The sequence below is a fragment of the Salvia splendens genome, chromosome 9 (assembly GCF_004379255.2).
Source record: "Salvia splendens isolate huo1 chromosome 9, SspV2, whole genome shotgun sequence".
Lineage (NCBI taxonomy): Eukaryota > Viridiplantae > Streptophyta > Magnoliopsida > Lamiales > Lamiaceae > Salvia > Salvia splendens.
Window position 1 is genome coordinate 18,971,264 of NC_056040.1, and position 21,789 is coordinate 18,993,052.

The 21,789-nt window shown below is 38.2% G+C and overlaps 1 protein-coding gene and 1 pseudogene across 1 annotated transcript; one reads left to right on the top strand and one right to left on the bottom strand.

The window, feature by feature from the left end:
* Positions 1 to 526: 526 nt before the first annotated feature.
* Positions 527 to 4,933, bottom strand: LOC121748936 (probable protein phosphatase 2C 8). The gene is made up of 10 exons (XM_042143521.1): positions 4,638 to 4,933; positions 4,374 to 4,482; positions 4,200 to 4,236; positions 4,066 to 4,110; positions 3,601 to 3,653; positions 2,740 to 2,901; positions 1,760 to 1,843; positions 1,199 to 1,288; positions 1,041 to 1,088; positions 527 to 797 (listed from the first exon to the last, which is right to left on the bottom strand). The coding sequence occupies exons 1-10, from the start codon at positions 4,907 to 4,909 to the stop codon at positions 687 to 689; spliced, it is 1,011 nt and encodes a 336-aa protein (XP_041999455.1). The 5' UTR covers positions 4,910 to 4,933; the 3' UTR covers positions 527 to 686.
* Positions 4,934 to 11,104: 6,171 nt separating this feature from the next.
* On the top strand, positions 11,105 to 20,150 carry LOC121746672 (annotated as a pseudogene).
* The last annotated feature ends 1,639 nt before the right edge of the window (positions 20,151 to 21,789 follow it).

Here is a 21,789-nt window from a genome sequence, read left to right on the forward strand (position 1 = left end):
CGTGGATGTCTCCGTTGATACAGTTTGACACTATGAAAGCAAGAATTTCAACCTAAGCAAGGATTTCAATTGTAATGTTTGATCTTTATTTTGCATCCATGGACAGCTAGATCTATTTATGTGGTTCATTGGTAAAGTAGATTAAAGAAAAAGCAATGGGAAATCAACAAACATAATAAAGACAATATTACGATTTAGCTACTGCTTTGTGTGGTTTTAATATAAATGTATAATTAAGTGAATAAGGAGATTATTTGTTGAAGTGGAAGCACATGCCTCTTATCATTTGGGAATCTTATATAATAAAATCTGAGAGGAGTGCCGTATATGGTACTCCCTCCGTCCCGGACTACTTGCACTTATTTCCTTTCTGAGCATTCCAAGTTATTTGCACTATTTCCATTTTTAGTAAAAATTTTCACCTACAGCCATAATATTTGACTTTGCTATACACTCATTCCTTAATCTCCGTGCCAAAAATGAAACGTGCGAGTAGTGCGGGACGGAGGGAGTACTACTATTCTCATAATCATAATCTCAAAATTGAATATAGTTAACCAAAAGATATCTTGAGCACATCAAACTTAGAGCCCTCACTCTCAGCTCAGTAACACAGAAATTGGAAAAACAACAGAAAGAGAGTTCCATTGATCCTGGCCACTGAAGCCCAAAATAGAGTTGGTTCGCTATGGATGTCTGAATACAATGACAATTGCAGTGCAGTTATCCTTACACAAGCGTTCCCGGACAGCTTCTCTGACAAGCCGGCGGCTCACGGCTGTTACTGATAAACCTTCCTGTCATAGATGATACGTATACTATTTATTAGGGGGTGTTTACTTTGGATGACAGTTTAGATAAATAAACATAATATAAGCTAATCCAGCACACACTAAAATGAATTTTGAACATTTTAAGCTTTGTTGGTCATCTAATCCTTCAAATACTCGGTCATAATAAATCGCCCCCTCAAAGCTTTTGTAAGCTATTCTTATCTACCAATCCTCATACATTCTCAGTAAGCATAAAGCAAAACGAACCTTTAACAGCTTATGAACAAATTCAACAGCATCACCAGCTCCAAAGACCTAGAATTTGGATAAAAAATCATTCATGTGGTCAATATTCAGTAAAACATAATTGAGATCTCTGTGAAATAATACAAATCATGAAATAGTTCACAGAGATGGAGATATACCCCCCACAAGCCATCACAGCCAAGAATCATAAAGTAGTCTCTCTCTGTAAGGTCAAATGAATGAACATCAGGAATTGCGGTGACGCCTACCTGAAAACCATTTAATTTTGTCAGTTTAGACAAGAACAGAAAGTATGCTAGAACTTCAAGATGTATGCAATGCTATCAAGTATATTAACAAAGTCAGAAATGTGACCTGGTAAATTTTATTCCTCCAACGTTTCCAACACACAACACACAAAGTAAATGACAAGGAAATGAGAATAATGTGTATATGTTCTGAGGATGTTGGACATCTACTTATTTGGTCTTAATCGATATATAAATTGGCACGTGTGCAATTTTCATCCAAAACATGCGGGCATACATGTCTTTCCTGGCAGCCCTATGAGGTTAAGTAACTTGACTACCAGATGGAGTTTCCTACCCCCATTGAGAGTTATAAAGATGAAAAGTGAAATTAAAACATAAAAGTGAAAGACATGCTAAGTTGCATGTTATAGACAACATGACATGACTGTCAAGGATGTTGGAAAGAGCAAGGAGATAAAAAAACAGAACCTTCTTGAATTGCCTATCTCCAAAGGCTCTAGAAACTACTAGACGCCCCTGCAATCGTCCATTTGAATCGATAGATCCACCAGCCTATTCATGTAAATATATTCAGCAGTGTACTTAATCATCCAAGTAGAAAGCGCAAGGAAGGACAAGTTAGGCAGCTACACAACATTCCAGCAAATTAAAATTTATATAACATATGTATATACAACTTGAGAACAACAATGAGGCATAATGGGACTAAAAAGTACACCCTCCGTCCCTCTGAAGCTGAGTCATATTCCTTTTTGGGTTGTCCCACTGTAGCTGAGTCGTTTCCTTTTTTGGCAAAAAGCAACAACTTTTCATCTCTCTTACTTTACTCTCACTTACTTTATTCTCTCTTCATCTCTCTACCTTTTTCCTTTTCTATTTTATTATTCATTTACTTAACTCACTTAACGCAACTTTTTCTTAAATTCCGTGCCGAAAAGAAACGCCTCTACTACAGAGGGACGGAGGGAGTAGTACTAATAGGGAGAAATTTAAAATGGACAAATAATTTCAGAATCCCAGCTATCAGAGAAGTTGTTCAGTTCCAATAAAATAGTGAACCATACAAGTTCGCCTGCCTCAATATAAAGGTCTTCAAATCTTGTAATTTGCATTATGTGTGTGTGTGTAGTTGTGTAACATTCACAAGAAAATAGTCCACCAATAAAGGGCCAAGTGCGAAAACCCAACCTAAAGGTTACCATACCATCACTTATGAAGAAAAGTTTAGCAAACCATGATGAATTTATGTCAGACCCAGACTTGATAACATGGAACTATGAGACTACCAGCTTTAGTTTCAAGAAGTAAACACACAATAATGCTCTAAAAAGAAAGGACTCCTCTTTATCTGGAGGCATGTACCATTTACTAGCACCCAATCATGATGAGTAGAACATAAAATGATACAATCATGGTGAGTAAATCTTATCCTAGCACCCAAAGCAAACCTTATGAATCCGTGCTCTCTCTTGTGGATAGATGGCTTTGTGTTCTCGAGTCAAAACAATAGCCTTTAGTGGATTTGATCCGTCCAAACAACTCTGTGAGCCATCTACAACAGATGATCTTGCTACTACTGCCTTGGCATCACCAATATTTGCAACAAACACCTAAAAACAAAATCATTACAGATCCAGAGCAGAAAAATAAAGGGAATTAGTTAGACAAATGGTGCATTCCCAGCCAAATAATGGTTCAAACTATTATCTCTAATGGAAAAAGTATACATTCATCACTTGAACTATCAAAACACAACTAATCTGTATCTAAAACTATCATGAAACTGTCCTATACATGGACATAGTTTTTAAAGAATTATTAAAAATGTCTTATGGTTGGTGGCAAGATTTATTCTGTTATTCCTCTTTTCATTCAATGAAAATCTTGGAAGTTGGATGCATATATTTATTTTGTTCCTCCTGCTTTTCATCTAATGCCAAACTTGGATGCATAGTTCTTATATGCACCATAATGGGAAGTCATTAGAAAAAAACTTCATTGATTTCATTGAAAAGCAGTTACTGCAAAGGAACAAGAATATGAGGCACAAAATGAACTACCAAGCTGAACTGTGATTCTTACAACATTCAAATAAATTCTCTCCAGTTGAATATTCTGTTTATAATTGATTCCAATTTTGTTCGTTTGCTCAATCCAGTTGCAAACAAGGGATCACAAACAAACAACCAGCTCCTAACTATATCGACCAATGCCAAGAATGCCAAATACTTCATATTCAAGCTACATCTTATCCTATTGATACTGTTTTAGCATATATTGCACAACATATTTAGTGAAGGAAAGCTTACTGTTTGTCCCAATACCCAAACACATACAGCTGTGGCACCATCTTGCCATCCCCCTATCAACAAGCCAAAGTGAAACGCATATAAAGATACTTGACTAAAACAAAACACAAAAAACTATATCTACATCCACAATTTCACACATGTCAGGTTCACATGGATGAGAGAAATCATTTGGATCCATGGTGAAATTTTGTCAGAGAAGAAAAATATAAGGGTAACCCCTTGGATACATGGTCAAAATTTTGTAAGTGAAGAAAAATATAGGGATAAACTCGCATTTTACCAGAGGATTCAACCTATAGAAATGCATCAAGCACCATACCTTCAAATTTTGAATTTATCAAATAGTAAAAAGCCTGCTAGAAATAGTGACATGCTTTACATCAACATAAGCATTCCTCTGCCACTCATTTTTCATTTTAGGAGCAGCAAGGGAAACGAAGAACAAACAATAAATATAGGAACCTGCAACACTTTCCTGAAGTAGAGCCTCATCCATCTTCCTAAATCCTACCCAAAGAAGAAACATGTTATCCAATCAACATCTTGAATCACACTTACAAAAGGTAGATGAGCAAGAGAAGTTCAAAGGGGCATACCATTTAGTATAGCCTTCTTCGCAGTCTTAACATCCATCTGAAGTTTTCACAAGAACAAGAGAGTAACATTATTAATGGAGTAAGAAAATACCCAAATAGGTTGAACAGAAATCCAATATTATCAGTAGAAAACTCAAAATTGGAACAATCAACTGAATGCATAGATAGACAGACCAACTCACGTGGTAAGCCTGCTGAAAGCACACTCTTGTGCAAATGCTTCTGCGCATACTCTGCAGCTAGCCGGCCTCCATGTCCATCATAAATTGCAAAATGCGCACATCTGCGATAGCATAAGAGATTCAGAAGAAAGAAAAACAAAAATGAACAAAGCAAACAAAAGAGCAATTGCATTAAACAATAGAAGAGAATATTAGTAACATGAACAGATACGAACAGTTGCAATTGGGGGAAATGGAAAATTAATGATCAAGGAACCTCAAATTTCCCGGGGAATCGGAGGAGGCGTCTTCAAGTACCACCCAGGCATCTTCCATGGAGTGGCGTAACCCTTTGTCTTCAGCTGCACCGGCCTCTAACGCGAATAAAGCCTTGGTTGTACTGGAAGCAGCGATGGTAGTACTCTGAGTCTCGGATTGTTCCTCCGGTTTCAACCTTTTGTTGTCTGGTGAGGAGTTGGAGTCGCTAAGCACGTTGGGGCGTTTGAGCGCTGCCATTGCGGCGACGGAATTGGATTCTGGTGTAGCCATTTCCGTGATGGAATCGAATGGAAAAGGGGCCACTGATATTCTCTCTGGCTCTATATTATTATTATTATTATTATTATTATTATTATTATTATTATTATTATTATTATTATTATTATTATTACTCCCTCCGTCAGCCGTCAACAGTGGCGCGGAATTCCCGGCGAAATTTCCCGGGGAATTCCCAAAAACACCTCCTGCCACGTCATACGGACTTCCCACTGCACTGCCACGTCATAAGGACTTCCCACTGCACAGTGGCGGATATCCCCAAGGACTTCTCGAAAGACTTTCCACAATTAAAAAAACCACAAATTCATAAATTAAACAATTTACGAAATTAAAATTTCGACACAAATTGGAAAAAAAAATTCCATTAAATAAAAAAAAGAAAAGTACATTTCACCAAATTAAAAAAAAAACATTTCAATAATTAAAAACTACATCAACGACGACCCCTCCGCTGCCATACTTCTTCAATAATATCGTTCTAGAGCCGAACATGGGCTTGTCTTTGGCGCATGTCGGCAAATGCACGGACTCGATCGACATCGTCATTGGGTATCCCCATGCGTACATTGCTAGTGGCCACGCCGTGGCTTGGACCCGCAGCACCAGCATCATCATTGGTCCAATCAGTCAGTGCTGGACCTTCATCTTCGAATATCATGTTGTGCATGATAATACACGCGTACATGATATCGGCGATGCTGTCAACATACCACAGCCGTGTTGGACCCTTCACTGCCGCCCATCGAGCCTGGAGCACACCAAATGCTCGCTCCACATCTTTGCGTGCTGCCTCTTGGCGACCCGCAAAATATATCTTATTTTCATCTGCTGGGCATCTGATCGTCCTCACAAAGACGGGCCACATAGGGTATATCTCATCCGCCAAATAATAGCCCATATTGTGCTGGTTGCCGTTGGCGACGAAGTTGACGGCCGGACCAACGCCCATGCACTGCTCGTTGAAAAGGGGCAACGACTGGAGGACGTTGATGTCGTTGTTAGACCCGGCTACTCCAAAATAGGCATGCCAAATCCAGCGTCGGTAGTCAGCTACCGCTTCAAGGATCATCGTGGGATGCTTGGCCTTGAAACTAGTAGTGTGCGTCCCTTTCCAAGCAGCGGGGCAGTTCTTCCATTACAAGTGCATACAATCTATGCTGCCTAACATCCCCAGAAACCCGTGCTGATTCCCGTGCATATCCAGCAGAGCCTGACAATCTTCGGGGGTAGGCCTCCGAAGATATCTATCCCCGAATATCTCCCTAACGCCCTGACAAAAATACTTCAGGCAATCGCGGGCAGTCGTCTCGCCGATGTGGAGGTACTCGTCCAACATGTCGGCCGCGCCTCCGTATGCCAACTGCCTGATTGCGACAATGCACTTCTGAATCGGCGTGTGGCCGGGTTTACCAGCCGCATCCTCCCGCACTCTGAAATACCCGTATCAACGCTCCAAAGCGCCCACGATACGCAGAAAGAGCGGACGATGCATCCTAAACCGTCGCCGAAATAGGTTCTCCCCAAACCGTGGCTCCGGCGCAAAGTAATCCTCATACAACCGAGCGTGGGCAGCGAGGTGGTCCCGGGGTATTATAGTTCGACTATGGATGGGTCGAGGTACCGCCGGTGCCAAGGCCGCTTGTTCCTCCCTCTCCACTGATTCCCGCATACGTGCATGAATCAGACGCATCATGTGTTCATAATGCCAACCACTACCACTACCACTACCACTACCACTACAGCCATTCCGGATATATAAAAGAAATGTAGAGAGAGAAACTTGTTAAAATAAGTGGTGTGAATGAAATGCTGTTCAACGAGCCGTATATATAGAAATCTTAAAAAAATTAATGCAATAAACGGGAATACCGCGCAGACGTATCTGGGAGTCAACGCAATGGCGGACGTCCGCACGGCCGTCGCGACGGAATTCCGCGTAACGCCGCGGGACTGCGGTGTCCTCGGCGGAATTTCGTATCCGTGCATACCATGCACAATGGCAGACGTCCGCCGCGGAATTCCGGCACGCCGGTCGGAATTCCGCCGGGACGGGCGCCATTGCTGATGCTCTTAGGAGATCCATTTATGGGCGGCACGAGTTTTTAGAAATGTTAAGAAAAGTGGGTGGAAAAAAATTCGTTGATAGGGGTCCCACTTGTATATATTAGTTTTAAATGAAATGTGATTAGGATGAGTTAGTGGAAGGTGAGACCCTATTATCATTTATGGTAAAAGTAAACCGGGACTCCTATTCGAGGATGGACTAAAATGAAAAAACAGGACTCATATTCTTGAACAGATGGAGTATTTATAATAATAATAATAATAATAATAATAATAATAATAATTTATTATTATTATTATTATTATTATTATTATTATTATTATTATTATAACATCCATGATCCAAAGCCAGCGTTATATTATATTTTGTATATATTTTTATCTCTTTCAAATTATAAATATATTAACTGGAAATGTAGGGGTGTTTTTTTAAATAAAAATAAAATTAAACATGAAGAATCCTATACATATATATGTACGTGCAAAATATAGATATATATTTAAATCTTGTAAGTTTATGGGCATATCATATTAAATATTGAAGTTCATTATTTAGAGTTATTAAGAATACTTATAATTAATTAAGAGTTATTAATGATGATCACAAATTGAATCTTATAATTAAGAATAGGTAATCTAATATTCTTAACATGTGTTTGATTTTAGATGTTCATTTTGAAAATAAGTAAATGTAGTCTATTATGGAAATCGAGAGAGAGTGAATTATATGCTTATACAATGATTATTGTTACTATTATATATTTACTAGTGTGTGATATGTTCAAAACTTTGTCAGTATTATTTTTATAATTGGAAAATGGTGTCACGTGTACAAATGGAGGGACTGAAGTAATAAAAGTACAATATTAACAAAAGAATTTAATTTAAATTGATGTCCCATTTGTTAATAGTAGTAGCAGCGTTCCCAAATTAAATAATCGGCTGAACTACGTGTCCAAAATTATGTACCAAAACTCCACCTATTATGTAAAAGTTCTACGTGTCCTCTAAATCAAATTCCAACCTTATAAAGAGACTAAATATATATATAATCGATGAATTAGTTCAACAATAGAAAAAAAATCTATATATAATTATATGCGAGGTAGATTGGCGAATATACTGCATATGGTACTGCCAATAATCAACGGGTACAAGAGAGCAAGTGTCCAACTATTTCATTTAATATGGTGAAAGGTTATGGATCGTAAAACACAATCTAAGTTATGGGATACATTCACTCCCTTAATTAAGGTGTGTACTAATAATATTTTTAATTTTTTACATATGTTATGCAGTTGATTGTTATATGTTAGATTGAAGTGAATATTTGGATTTTATGATGTGAACTTAATATAATTATGTGTTATTTGGAATTATGTCGTAGAATATGATATGAATATGTGATTGATGCAATAGATATGTGAGTGGTGCAATTGATATGCTTTTATATTGCATTAGAATTATTTGAATCATTGGAGTAAAGAGGATCTGTGACGGTCTTGCTCTGGATCTGAAATCACAATGGATATATTGAAACCTTCGGGTCAATCACAGTGGGACCTTCGAGTCAATTCATATTGGGACCTACGGGTCAAATCACAGTGGGACCTTCGGGTCAATTCATATTGGGACCTACGGGTCAATACATATTGGGATCTACGGGTCAATCACAGTGGGACATTCAGGTCAAATCATATTGACATATTGAAAATCCCGGGCATCAGATACCAGACTTGAATTGTCACAAGATAATAAACTGGACAGAGAGGCATATACATATGGATGTGATGTGAAATTATTTATGATATTTAATGCTTATGGTCATATGTGTTGGTTATAGAATTCGTTTAATAATTTTAATGTGAAATTAAAGGTGAAATTTATACACTGAGATGTGGCTCATATAAACCACTAGTATTTTTCAAGAGCAAGATATCAATGATATAGATAAATGTTATTTTTTGAATGTATTTGATATTAGTGTTTTTTTGACATATGGGTTAAAGATTTTAAATTTATGAATTTATTTACTATAAGAATATACGTTAGGGGGTTAAGGCGTGACATTTATCATTATCATCATCATCATCATCATCAATAACTGTTTTTATGTATGATTATTCACATATACTAATTTCTTTGAGTATGGCAAATCCCAAAATATAAATATGAATTTCAGTAATAATTTTTATTCTGTAGTCTACAAGCATTAGAAATTAATATAGCAACAATTTTATTCCAAGAAGGTGTTTCACTTTCTATTTTCTGTATATCCTAAGTGAAGATGTCATACCTCTAATTTTGAACCCCTTCATTTCTCCTATAAACTTGGAGGAGGCACTTGTTTTCAAAGTTTATGTTAGAGAAAATGCTAAGTTGACGGATTGAATAAAATCATATGATTTGGAGTCCTGATGTACTAGGATCTTGAGTCATGGATTGTCCAAACCACGCGGTGCACACCATCCCCACCACGATAACTGATGGCAACAGTGGCTTACCTGGACATATCCCATTTGTTGGTTGATACGTCGTCCACACCTCCATTCTTCAAACCCTTCCCCCGTTGCAACCACCTCCATTCTTTGGAACCTTCCCTCATCTCAACTGATCATCAACTTCTTGACCACATATTTGGTTAAATGTGTAATTATGGTTAGAGTTTAGTTGAGAGAGTCGACAAGGTGAAGGAATCCAAGAAGCCAAATTCAGTCAGCTATCATTGGAGATGTCCACAATGTCAGACCTAGAAAATGTATGAGAAACCTTGGGGGAGGCTTGTACGGAGGTTGAGAAGGTATTGAAAGTACACATTAGATACAATCTCGATGATGAGGATCTCTCCCTTTTTCTTGTTTATTAGGCTTGACAAAGAGATACAATGTTGTAATTATTGGATTTTTTTCGTTTATTTTTAGGATGTGCTCAAAGTAATGATACATATTACATACTCTTTAATATTGTTAAGTTAGTGTTTACTTTACTCTTCATGTTGAGATAGAATTCGAATATTGAAATCATTTTATAAACTTGATTGAGAGAGTATATAAAAATGCTGATTGTGGTTGTTGATATTTTTGTACTATTTGACTTTATGTTTTTGGTGCATATCATAATGAACTGAGTGAGTAGTAAATAATCTTTAATTTGATTTGATTAATCGTCATAACTATAAAGTAATTCAGATAAAAGCACCATGTATTCCGATTCTTAGAAGTGCGCCTCTTGTACATCTCCAAATCTTTGAATTAGTATTGTTGCCTATAATTTATCAACTAGATCATATTTAAACATTCGAATTCAGATTCATATAAGAAAAGTATCTTTATGGTGACGTTAGCTACCTTATGGTTTTGATCTATGCAAAATTCATTTTTAATATAAACAAAATGCAAAATCGAGCATATGAAGGTCATTTTTAGGTCATCGTAAGCTTATTTTTAGGTCATTATAATAAGGATGACATAAAATGAGCTTAACATATCCTCAAATCAGAATTTTATAATATGACCTAAAATTACTTCATAATATATTCATGTTTTTATTTAATTATTGATCATTAGATTGCCAAATCTCATAATCAATCTTTTATATTAAGATCAATTTTTATATTGATCATTTTCCCTCCTCCGTGGGATTAACAAAGCACAATAATAAAGTGGACACGAAAATGCTTGGGTCATATGAAGGGCCGAGTTGGGAGCATAAAAACACAATTGACTACCGCAGCATCATTTTCAAATAAATCAATGTTTATTAAGAAGTATATTTCACTAATTCAACTTGCTGAACTTTTCCCATTTCACAACTATTGCAATGATTTAAGATATCATAATTTTGTGAAGTTATTTTTAAATAATAGTGGTTGGAGTTTTGATAACGCTCAGGCGTGAATGACAATGCAGGTGTGGAACAATCTCAAATCGTAGATTAAATAGATTTAATTTGTGGTAGTGAATAAAATATGTTGAGAATCTATATTTTTACAGTTATAGATTCCTTTGATGGCTGTGTGCTGTATCAAAGTGACATCCCCCAAATGGCCCATAGACCTCATCAGCATACTAATAAATAAATAAATAAACTTCCACAAATGATTGAATAAGGACAAATAAGTTCATACTCATATATTTTTGTCCCATTTCCATGTCCCTTTTGCCCCAGAATCGCACGAATTTCTCTCTCTCTCTCTCTGATACAAGGATACAAGGATGTTTGATGAAATCAAAATGATTGGGGAAGAAGACGAGGTGGCAAATTTGGGGAAAGTGTGGAAATTGGTGAAGAAATTAAGATTGTGTGAGGATACACAGATAGCAATAGTGGTGGTGCCTCTTGGAATCGGAGTGCTGCTGGCCTACCATCTGTGGCTGATGATTACAATCAAACGCAACCCGAGAAGAACTGTGATTGGTCTCAATGCCGAGAGCCGCCGCATCTGGGTTTCCTGTATGATGTCTGTAAGTCTTCATTTCTTCCTCAACCAATTTCCCTTTTACCTTTGCTCCAAGCTCCTTCTTCCATGTCGATTATGAATTCTTTTAAATCGTGAACACAAATTTTGATGGATAAGAAATGGTGGGAAAATGTTACTAGTATGACTTTTTAGAGTTTCACTTTTCGAAAACGGAAATTATTATGAGTTTTATTTTTATTATATGTTGGACTGTTGGGTAATTTATTTTAGGCATAATGGTTAAAATATATGTTCCCACTCTTTTTCAACAAACAGAATGCGCCTACTACAAATTCAAGGAATTTGGTCAAATGACTCGAGACTCGTTCATCACAAGAATTCAATTTCTGCCTTTGGGTATGGAACAATCTCAAATCACTTGTCCCACCTTTCGAGATATCTAAAATTTAGCATAGAGAATAGTCATGGTGTATGGAACAATCTTAAAATTCTTGAGCCAATTGATATATACTACTCCATTCGTCCCCGAATAAGAGTCGCTAATTTCCTTTTTAGGCCGTCCCCCATTAAAAGTCGCTCTTCATTTTTACCATAAATGGTAGTAGGTCCCACATTCCACTAACCCACTCCACTCATATTTTATTATAAAACCAATATAAAAAGTGGGTCCCACATTTCACTAACTTTTTCAACCAATTTTTCTTTACATTTCTTAAAACTCGTGCCCGGTCAAACAACGACTCCTATTAGGGGACGGAGGGAGTACAAATCAACATGAGAAATAGTTATTGGGTCTAGTAGTATGATTTATTATGAGCTCAAAAGAAAAAGCTAATTCCAAAAGTAACTTAAATGTTTAGTGTAAGGTGTCATCATTTTCTTGGATGAATCTATTAGAGCATCAGCAGTGGTGCGGAATTCCCGGCGGAATTCCCCGCGTAATTCCCAAAAACACCTCCCACCACGTCATACGGAATTCTCACTGCACAGTGGCGGAATTCCCCGCGGAATTCCCATAATAAAAAAAAATCACAAATTCACAAATTAAATAATTTTCGGAAGTAAGAAATTCACGGAATTAAATCGTCGACACAAATAGGGAAAAATATTCCATTAATAAAAAAGTACATTTCACCAAATTAAAAAATCCATTTCAATAAAGCCCACCCCCACATCAACGACGACCCCTCCTTGCCATACTTCTTCAATAATATCGTTCTGGAGTTGAACATGGACTTGTTTTTGGCGCATGTCGGCGAATGCATGGACTCGATCGACATCGTCGTGGGGTATCCCCATGCGGACATTGCCAGTGGCCACGCCGTGGCTTGGACCCGCAACATCCGCGTCATCGTTGGTCCAATCAGTCAGTGCTGGACCTTAATCTTCGACAATCATGTTGTGCATGATAATACATGCTTACATGATGTCGGCGATGCTGTCAACATACGACAGCTGTGCGGGACCTTTCACTGCCGCCCATCGAGCCTGTAGCACCCCGAATGCCCGCTCCACATCCTTGCGCGCTGCCTCCTTGCGACCCGCAAAATATATCTTCTTTTCATCTGTTGGGCACCTGATCGTCTTCACAAAGACGGGCCACATAGGGAATATCCCATCTGCCAAATAATAGCCCATGTTGTGCTGGTTGCCGTTGGCGACGAAGTTGACGGCTGGACCAACGCCCATGCACTGGTCGTTGAAAAGGGGCGACGACTGGAGGACGTTGATGTCGTTGTTCGACCCGGCTACTCCAAAATAGGCATGCCAAATCCACAGCCAGTAGTCAGCTACCGCTTCAAGGATCATCGTGGGATTCTTGGCCTTGAAACCAGTAGTGTACATCCATTTCCAGGCAGCGGGACAGTTCTTCCATTCCCAGTGCATATAATCTATGCTGCCTAACATCTCCGAAAACCCGTGCTGATTCTCGTGCATATCCAGCAGAGCCTGACAATCTTTAGGGGTAGGCTTCCGAAGATACCTTTCCCCGAATATCTCTCTAACGTCCTGACAAAAATACTTCAGGCAGTCACGCGCAGTCGTCTCGCCGATGTGGAGGTACTCGTCGAACATGTCGGCCGAACCTCAGTATGCCAACTGCCTAATTGCGGCAGTGCACTTCTGAATCAGCGTGTGGCCGGGTTTACCAGCAGCATCATCCCGCGCCCTAAAATACCCGTATCGACGCTCCAAAGCGCCCACGATACGCATACGCATCATCCCGCGCCCTAAAATACCCGTATCGTCGCTGGAATAGGTTCTCCCCAAACCGTGGATCCGACGCAAAGTAATCCTCGTACAACCGCTTGTGGGCAGCGAGGTGATCCCGGGGCACTATAGTGCGACGATGGATGGATTGAGGCACCGCCGGCACTGAGGCCGCTTGTTCCTCCCTCTCCACGGCCTCCCTCACACGTGCGTGTATCATCTGCATCATGTGTTCATAATGCCCACCACCACCACTACAATTACCACTACCACTACTGACCATTACGGATATATAAAAGAAATTTAGAGAGAGAGAAACTTGTTAATACAAGTGGTGCGAATGAAATGAAGTTCAACGGGATGTATATATAGAAACTGCAAAAAAACATTTAATGCATTAAACGGGAATTCCGCGGAACGCTGCGGAACTGCGAATTCCTTCGCGGAATTCCGTATCCGTGGAAGGGGCGCACAATGGCGGACGTCCGCCATGGAATTCCAGCACGCCGGTGGGAATTCCGCATGGACATCCGCCATTGCTGATGCTCTTATGGAATGTGTAATAGTGGGAAGAAATTCCCAAGCCGTGTACAGGCGGTACTCTAACTATTACAATCAAAAGGAAACTTGCAACAAAAAGATGAATGAAAATTACAACGGAAATAAAGCAAACCAAATTTATAAGTCGAGTCGAGGAAAGCCCTCTTTCCGCAAGACAAATTACGCCCCGGCTAGTGCTCACGGAATAACGTATTGCCCCCAAAGATAAAACGACTTCCTCCTAGCGTGTAGAAGCACCTCAAACCCGCTAGGCACCGACGAACTTGATGGAGTTCCGAGAATCGAGCTAGACAATGCTCCTGAGATGCACACTAGAATGCTTGAGACTAGAGAAAGGGAGAATGATTGTTGGTGTTTGTATATCTATCTCTCAAATCCACACCTATTTATAGGATAGGAGTGGCCACATGAGAGGTCTCGGCATTAAGGCACCTCATAAACACTTGGAGGTTGAAAAGCCAAAAGACTTAGGAAAAGGAAAGGTTTTGAGACCCTTCTAATTTCCCACATGTTTTCTTACAATCCCCCACATTGGTTAGAGCGATGCAAACTCAAACCAACACCAGACACAAATGCATGTATGCAGACTCTTTTGCTCAATTCTCGAGAAATAATATTGCATTTGGAATAGTAGCTTGGGGCTTTGAACTTTCCATAGTCAACACTATCGGGCATACCGGCGACCTGGTGGACGTGATGCCTTGAACCATTCCTCCTTGGTGTATACCGAGACAATAATATTGACACAATATTATTTATAAACTCATCAGTTCTCACGTTTGTGTCCATTACTGGCCATGGAACACCACTTTGGATTCATAAGTGATTCACATGTTGAAGCGGCCCACACTTCTTCACTTACATAGGTGATTCTTTTCCAGGTATCGTGCAATACCCACCTCCTCGAGGTTTCTAAGAATCATTAAAAGTCAAAACTTAGCCTCTTATCACATGCATGTTACAACACTCAATGCTTTCTAAAGAATGGGCGAAGATTAAAATCTTCTGAGTGTTACAGCTAGATTTGTATAGCTTCGTTTTCCCATTGAACCAATCCCATGGGATCTCCAATCGTATGGTTGGGTTACCACTATACTCATCTTTTAAGATGTGGTTTTCAGTCCCATTCCTTTTAGCAATTTATGCATTTGATCACGGTTTAAGCCTTTTGTTAACGGATCCGCTAAGTTATCAACTGACCACCACTTGTGATCAATTGTCTGACGGTATTATGTCGCCGACGAATATGTCGAGACTTACCGTTGTATAAGCAACTATGTGCCCACCCTATAGCTGCTTGGCTATCACAGTATATCACTATTGTCGGCACTGGCTTCTTCCAACATGGAATACATTCTAGGAAATTTCTGAGCCACTTGGCTTCTTCCCCTACTTTATCCAATGCGATAAACTCAGATTCCATGGTGGAACGAGCAATACACGTCTGTTTCGTTGATTTCCACGAGACAACACCACCCCCCACAGTTAACACATAACCACTCGTCGAGAACGAGTCTTTTGAATCAGAGATCCAATTTGCATCACAGTACCCTTCAAGTACTTGGGGATATCTTGTGTACTGCAGCTCAAAGTTAAGAGTATACTTCAAATATCTCAAAACCCTACGCAGAGCTTTCCAATATTCCTTGCTTGGGTTGCTCGTAAATCGGCTCAGTTTATTCACCATACACGCAAGATCTGGTCGGGTGCAGTTTGTGATAAACATCAAACTACCTATGATCCTTGCATATTCTTCTTGAGCTACAGGCTCACCCGTGTGCTTACTCAAATGCACGTTGGGTTCCAATGTAGTCTTAGCTGGCTCACAATCGAACGAGTGAAATTTCTTTAGCACTTTCTCAATATAATGAGATTGTGTCAGAGCAATTCCCTCATGATTTCTTTTAATTTTGATTCCGAGAATCACATCAGCTAAACCCATATCTTTCATGTCAAAATTTCTCTTCAACATATTTTTGGTTTCGTTGATAATGGCACTGTTTCTGCCCATAATCAACATATCATCTACATAAAGACACACAATAACAAAACCGTTATCTATGTTCTTAATGTAAACACACTTATCGCACTCATTGATAGTGAATCCATTTGCCAACATCACGTTGTCAAATTTTAAATGCCATTGTAATGGTGCTTGCTTCAACCCATATAATGACTTTATCAGTTTGCATACTTTACGCTCTTGCCCAGGCACAACAAACCCTTCGGGTTGTTCCATATATATTTCTTCTTCCAGATCACCATTCAGAAACACAGTTTTCACATCCATTTGGTGAATCTCAAGATTGTGCAAAGCAGCAATCGCAAGAAGCACCCGAATGGAAGTGATTCACGTAACAGGTGAATAGGTATAAAAAAGTCATACCCTTCTTTCTGCTTAAAGCCTTGGACAACTAGGCGAGCTTTGTACTTTTCTATAGTACCATCAGGCTTATATTTCCTTTTCAGAATCCACTTGGACCCTAAAGCCTTACAGCCTTTAGGGAAGTCTACTAACACCCAAGTGTTATTTCTCATGATGGATTCAATTTCACTGTTGATAGCTTCTTGCCACCACGTTGTGTCTGGGCCAGACAAAGCTTCCGCCAATGACTTTGGTTCACCATCCAACATGAAAGTTATGAAGTATGGACCAAAAGTCTTAGCAATTTTAACTCTTTTACCACATCTTGGTTCTAAATCCTCAGGACTTGAACTCGTCCTTTTTGGAGGATTAGAACTAGTGGATTCATCCATCATTCTTTCACTAGAACGATCCTCCTGCTTCTTGCAAGGGTACACATTCTCAAAGAATATAGCATTTCTTGACTCAATTGTTGTTCCTGCACACGCCAGGCACATCTGACCTATGGACTAGGAAACGATATGCACTACTATTAAGTGCATGTCCAATAAAGATGCAATCGACTGTTTTAGGGCCTATTGCAACTTGTTTCGGAGGAGGCACTTCTACCTTGCTAAGCACCCCCACACTTTGAGGTATGAATACGAAGGTTTCTTGCCTTTCCACAACTCATAAGGAGTCACATCCCTATTTTTTTGTGGAATTTTGTTCAGGATATGATTCGTTGTTAACAAAGCCTCCCCCACATGTTCTGGGGTAATCCTGAATTAATCAACAAAGCATTCATCATCTCTTTTAGTGTTCGATTTTTGCGTTCAGCAATACCATTTGATTGAGGAGAGTATGGAGCTGTGGTTTGGTGAATTATTCCACTTGCATGACATAATTCTGCAAACGGCGCTACATACTCACCACCTCTATCACTTCGAACACACTTAATTCGACAATTAAGTTGATTTTCAGCTTCATTTTTGAAGTCTTTGAACGCTTCAATTGCCTCATCTTTACTTTTTAATAAGTAAAGGAAACAATACATTGTGCAATCATCTATAAACGTGATTAAATACTTTTTACCACCTCTTGTTTGCACAAATTTCAAATCACATACGTCTGTATGGATCAATTCAAGAGGTTTTGTGCTTCGCTCTACCGAATGGAACTGCAGTTTAGCCATTTTGGCTTCAACACACACTTCACATCTTTCTTGTGAGTTAAACTTATCTACTTTTAGTAAATTAAGATTTACTAATCTTTTTATAGCATTTAGATAAACATGTCCCAATCTATTATGCCATAAATCAGAGCTTTCAAGCAAATAAGAGGACGTGTCATATCCTTATTGCTTATTCCTTTTCCACGGTGAATGACCGTAACATTCAGCTCAAAAAGTCCATTCACTAGGTGACCTTCACCTATGAACTTTTCATACTTGGTCAATATAACCTTTTCACACTCAAATTCTAGTGAAAATCCATGATTTACTAGAAGTGAGCCTGACACCAAATTATTTCGGATGTCTGGGACATGCAGTACATCCCTAAGGGTAAGAATTTTTCCAGATCCTAATTTTAGGAACACATTACCTACACCAACCACCTTAGAAGAGGCTTGGTTTCCCATACGTACTTTTCTACCTCCAACAGATTTGTAGGTAAAAAAATGCTTCTTTCAGAGCACACATGACATGTGGCACCTGTATCAACAAACCATTCATTTGGATTGTTACCATGGTTCACATCAGAGACCATTGTGACCACCTCGTGATCATTGTAGTTTATAACAACACGTTCAAATAATTTGCACAATATTGTCTCCACCAATAAGTACACAATTATATTGAACCATATGTGCATTGGTATATTCAACAACCCATGCATCCCAATTACTACTACCAAGTCTAAATTGGTCTTGCTTGTCAAATGACAAACGATAAACACAATTCTCAAGAGAGTAGATCTCAAGGAATTAACCATTTCGTAGCCCATGAACATTGGTATTGTTCGTTTCTTCATTCCAGCTTTGAAGCTCATATTTTCTCCAACTTCGATTGATATAACACTGTCTTAGAAGAGTACACTAATTTTGTCTTGCGATTGTTAGAAATAGTGGGAAGAAATTCTCAAGCCGTGTACAAGCGGTACTCTAACTATTACAATCAAAAGGAAACTTGCAACAAAAAGAGGAATGAAAATTACAACGGAAATAAAGCAAACCAAATTTATAAGTCGAGTCGAGGAAAGCCCTCTTTCTGCAAGACAAATTACGCCCCGCTAGTGCTCACGGAATGACGTATTGCCCCCAAAGATAAAACGACTTCCTCCTAGCGTGAAGAAACACCTCAAACCCGCTAGGCACCGGCGAACTTGATGGAGTTCCGAGAATCGAGCTAGACAATGCTCCTGAGATGCACACTAGAATGCTTGAGACTAGAGAAAGGGAGAATGATTGTTGGTGTTTGTATATCTATCTCTCAAATCCACGCCTATTTATAGGATAGGAGTGGCCACATGAGAGGTCTCGGCATTAAGGCACCTCATAAACACTTGGAGGTTGAAAAGCCAAAAGACTTAGGAAAAGGAAAGGTTTTGAGACCCTTCTAATTTCCCACATGTTTTTCTTACATACTATTAGCAACATTTCATACAGTATCCTCATTTTCCTCGTGAAAACATTCTTTGGTGCTTTTTGTTTTGTTGTCAAGCGTTAGATACATGACATATCTAATATTTAGTACATGTGACAAAATCAGAGTTAAGTGAAAGTTCATATATATAGACATAATTAGCCTTGCAAACAGCAGTAGGGAACCTTATTCTCTGTTATACTATTTGGTCTTCATCTTATTACAAGAGTGTTGTTTAAATCATTGAATGTGATGTTGATGTAAAAAAAACAACAGGATCCAATAAAAAACGGTGTATTAGCGATCCAAACCATACGCAACAACATAATGGCATCAACACTCTTAGCCACAATCGCCATCACTCTCAGCTCCCTAATAAGCGTCTATGTCAGCAACCAATCGAGCTCCTGCGAAGGCTTGAACATCACTACCTGTCTCCTCTGTCAAATTCTTCGCGGTCCTCGTCTGCTTCCTCGCGGCCTTCCTCTGCAACGTGCTCTCCATAAGGTACTACGCGCACACCAGCTTCCTCGTGACTGTCCCCACCTACAGGGACCGCAAGGACACCATTGAGTACGTTGCGACCAACCTCAACCGGGGCGGCCTCTTCTGGTCGCTTGGCCTAAGGGCATTCTACCTCTCCTTCCCTCTCTTCGTCTGGGTTTTCGGCCACATTCCCATGTTTGTGTGCTGCTGCGTGATGTCGTGTATACTCTATTTTCTTGACACGGCAACCAATTTTACGAGGGATTTGTATAGTCAATCTGTGAATGGTGGTGAGGACTTGGAGTCTGCTGCTGTTCAGCCTGCTTGATTTCGGTTGTGTTGTGTTGTGTTGTTTCATCTCTTTGATTTGGTGAGAGAGTTTGCAAGATTTGGTTAATGTGGTTTTCAATGGTGAGAAAGGGTTGATGACATAGAGTTGTTATGTATTTCATGTTAGATTAGTCAAGTTTAAAGATCTTGAATAAGAAATGGCAGTTTCACAGTTCATAGATTGACAACCATGATTTTGTATTTGACAAAATTTGGGATTAATAGTATAGTACTCCTAGCCTAGTACTTTATTATCAAGTACTACTACTTACTAATTTATAAAATAATTAAATAAGAATATTCACATTGAATTCTAAGAATAAATTGATAAAAAAAAATCGGGAATAGATTTAATAATTAATTAAAACATAAACTTTGCATCAATTTTGAAATGGCACATAGTCTTACTTTTTTGCCCAGACTTGATGTTGATTTCGATTGTCTATTCGATAAAATATTTAAACTTATATGCTAAATATTTTTTAATTGAAGTGGTCTATTTCAATTCCCATCAGTTTAGAATTTAGATTTTGTCACAGTCTGGTGGGGGACACGTCAAAATTTGGTGGTTGATATTTATTTATTTTATTAACCCTACGATAATCAATATGTTGAGTATCTATATGTAATTGTGTTTAGATTGTGACATTATAGTTAAAGCTGTAATACTACAATGAGACAAAACGTTATAAGGAATATTAAATAAACACAAAATCCAACAAATGAAAACGCTGTTGATAGAAAAAAATACCGCTTCTTCCTTCAAGATAACAATGAATTACATGGGTTAAACCCATATTCACCAATGTCAGAAATGAAAATAATTAAATAAGTATATTGTGTAAATAGATGAAAATGAGCACGAAAGAATCCCATTATTTACAAATTTTGCGCTTAGGTGTAAATTGATGAATTAATTTGAGATGAAATGAATATCACTTCACATCTTCAGACATGCATACTCAACAGCCAACTAGATAGTACATACATGTATGTTTTTTTTTCTAAAAATTTATATTTTTGATCTCGAATACAAGGAAACATATTAAAACATTAAAAAAAAGACAAAAAGAAAGTAGAAGAGATGTTCCACTAGACTGCACAATTGTTCTTCTTTCACGCCTTTGTATAATAGATGCATGTGCAGGACAAAATAAATAAGCAGAAGGGATAATAACCATTTAAATCACAAAATATAGTCAAATTTTGATATGTCTCATGAACTTTGAAATTAGAATATTAAACCATGAAGTTTCAATTTTTCTCAATTGTCTCATCCATGCCTAAAATGATCCACTCTAAATTTAAATTGACAATATAGCTAGTCATGATTATACGAACTAATTCAATGATTCTGTATATTGACTAATATCCAGTTTAGCTTATTCGATCATTAATAGTTTATGTTAACAGACCATTTCTGTTGCCTCTTCGTATTTTCGATTCAGTATAAATCTAATTTATGCTATTTTTCATCATATATATATATACTCATAGAGGTGTGTGATCCATTGCTAACTCATATATATACCAAAATATGATACTAATTCAATATCACATTCTTTAATTTTTCCAACCGAACTGCAAATACAGTACCAAAATAAGGCAAATTAATTTATACTAAGATATAGGGACAAAATTATACTATAAAAATAGATAGTTAGCAGTGATCATGTTTTTTATTTTAAAAAATACAACTATTTGAAAGGTTTTGTGAATTATGTTCAGGTTGACATACGACGAGTCATCTCATTGAATTATCAGTAAATTGCAATTTACAACTTGATGTGATTTTTTAATCCATCTTATAA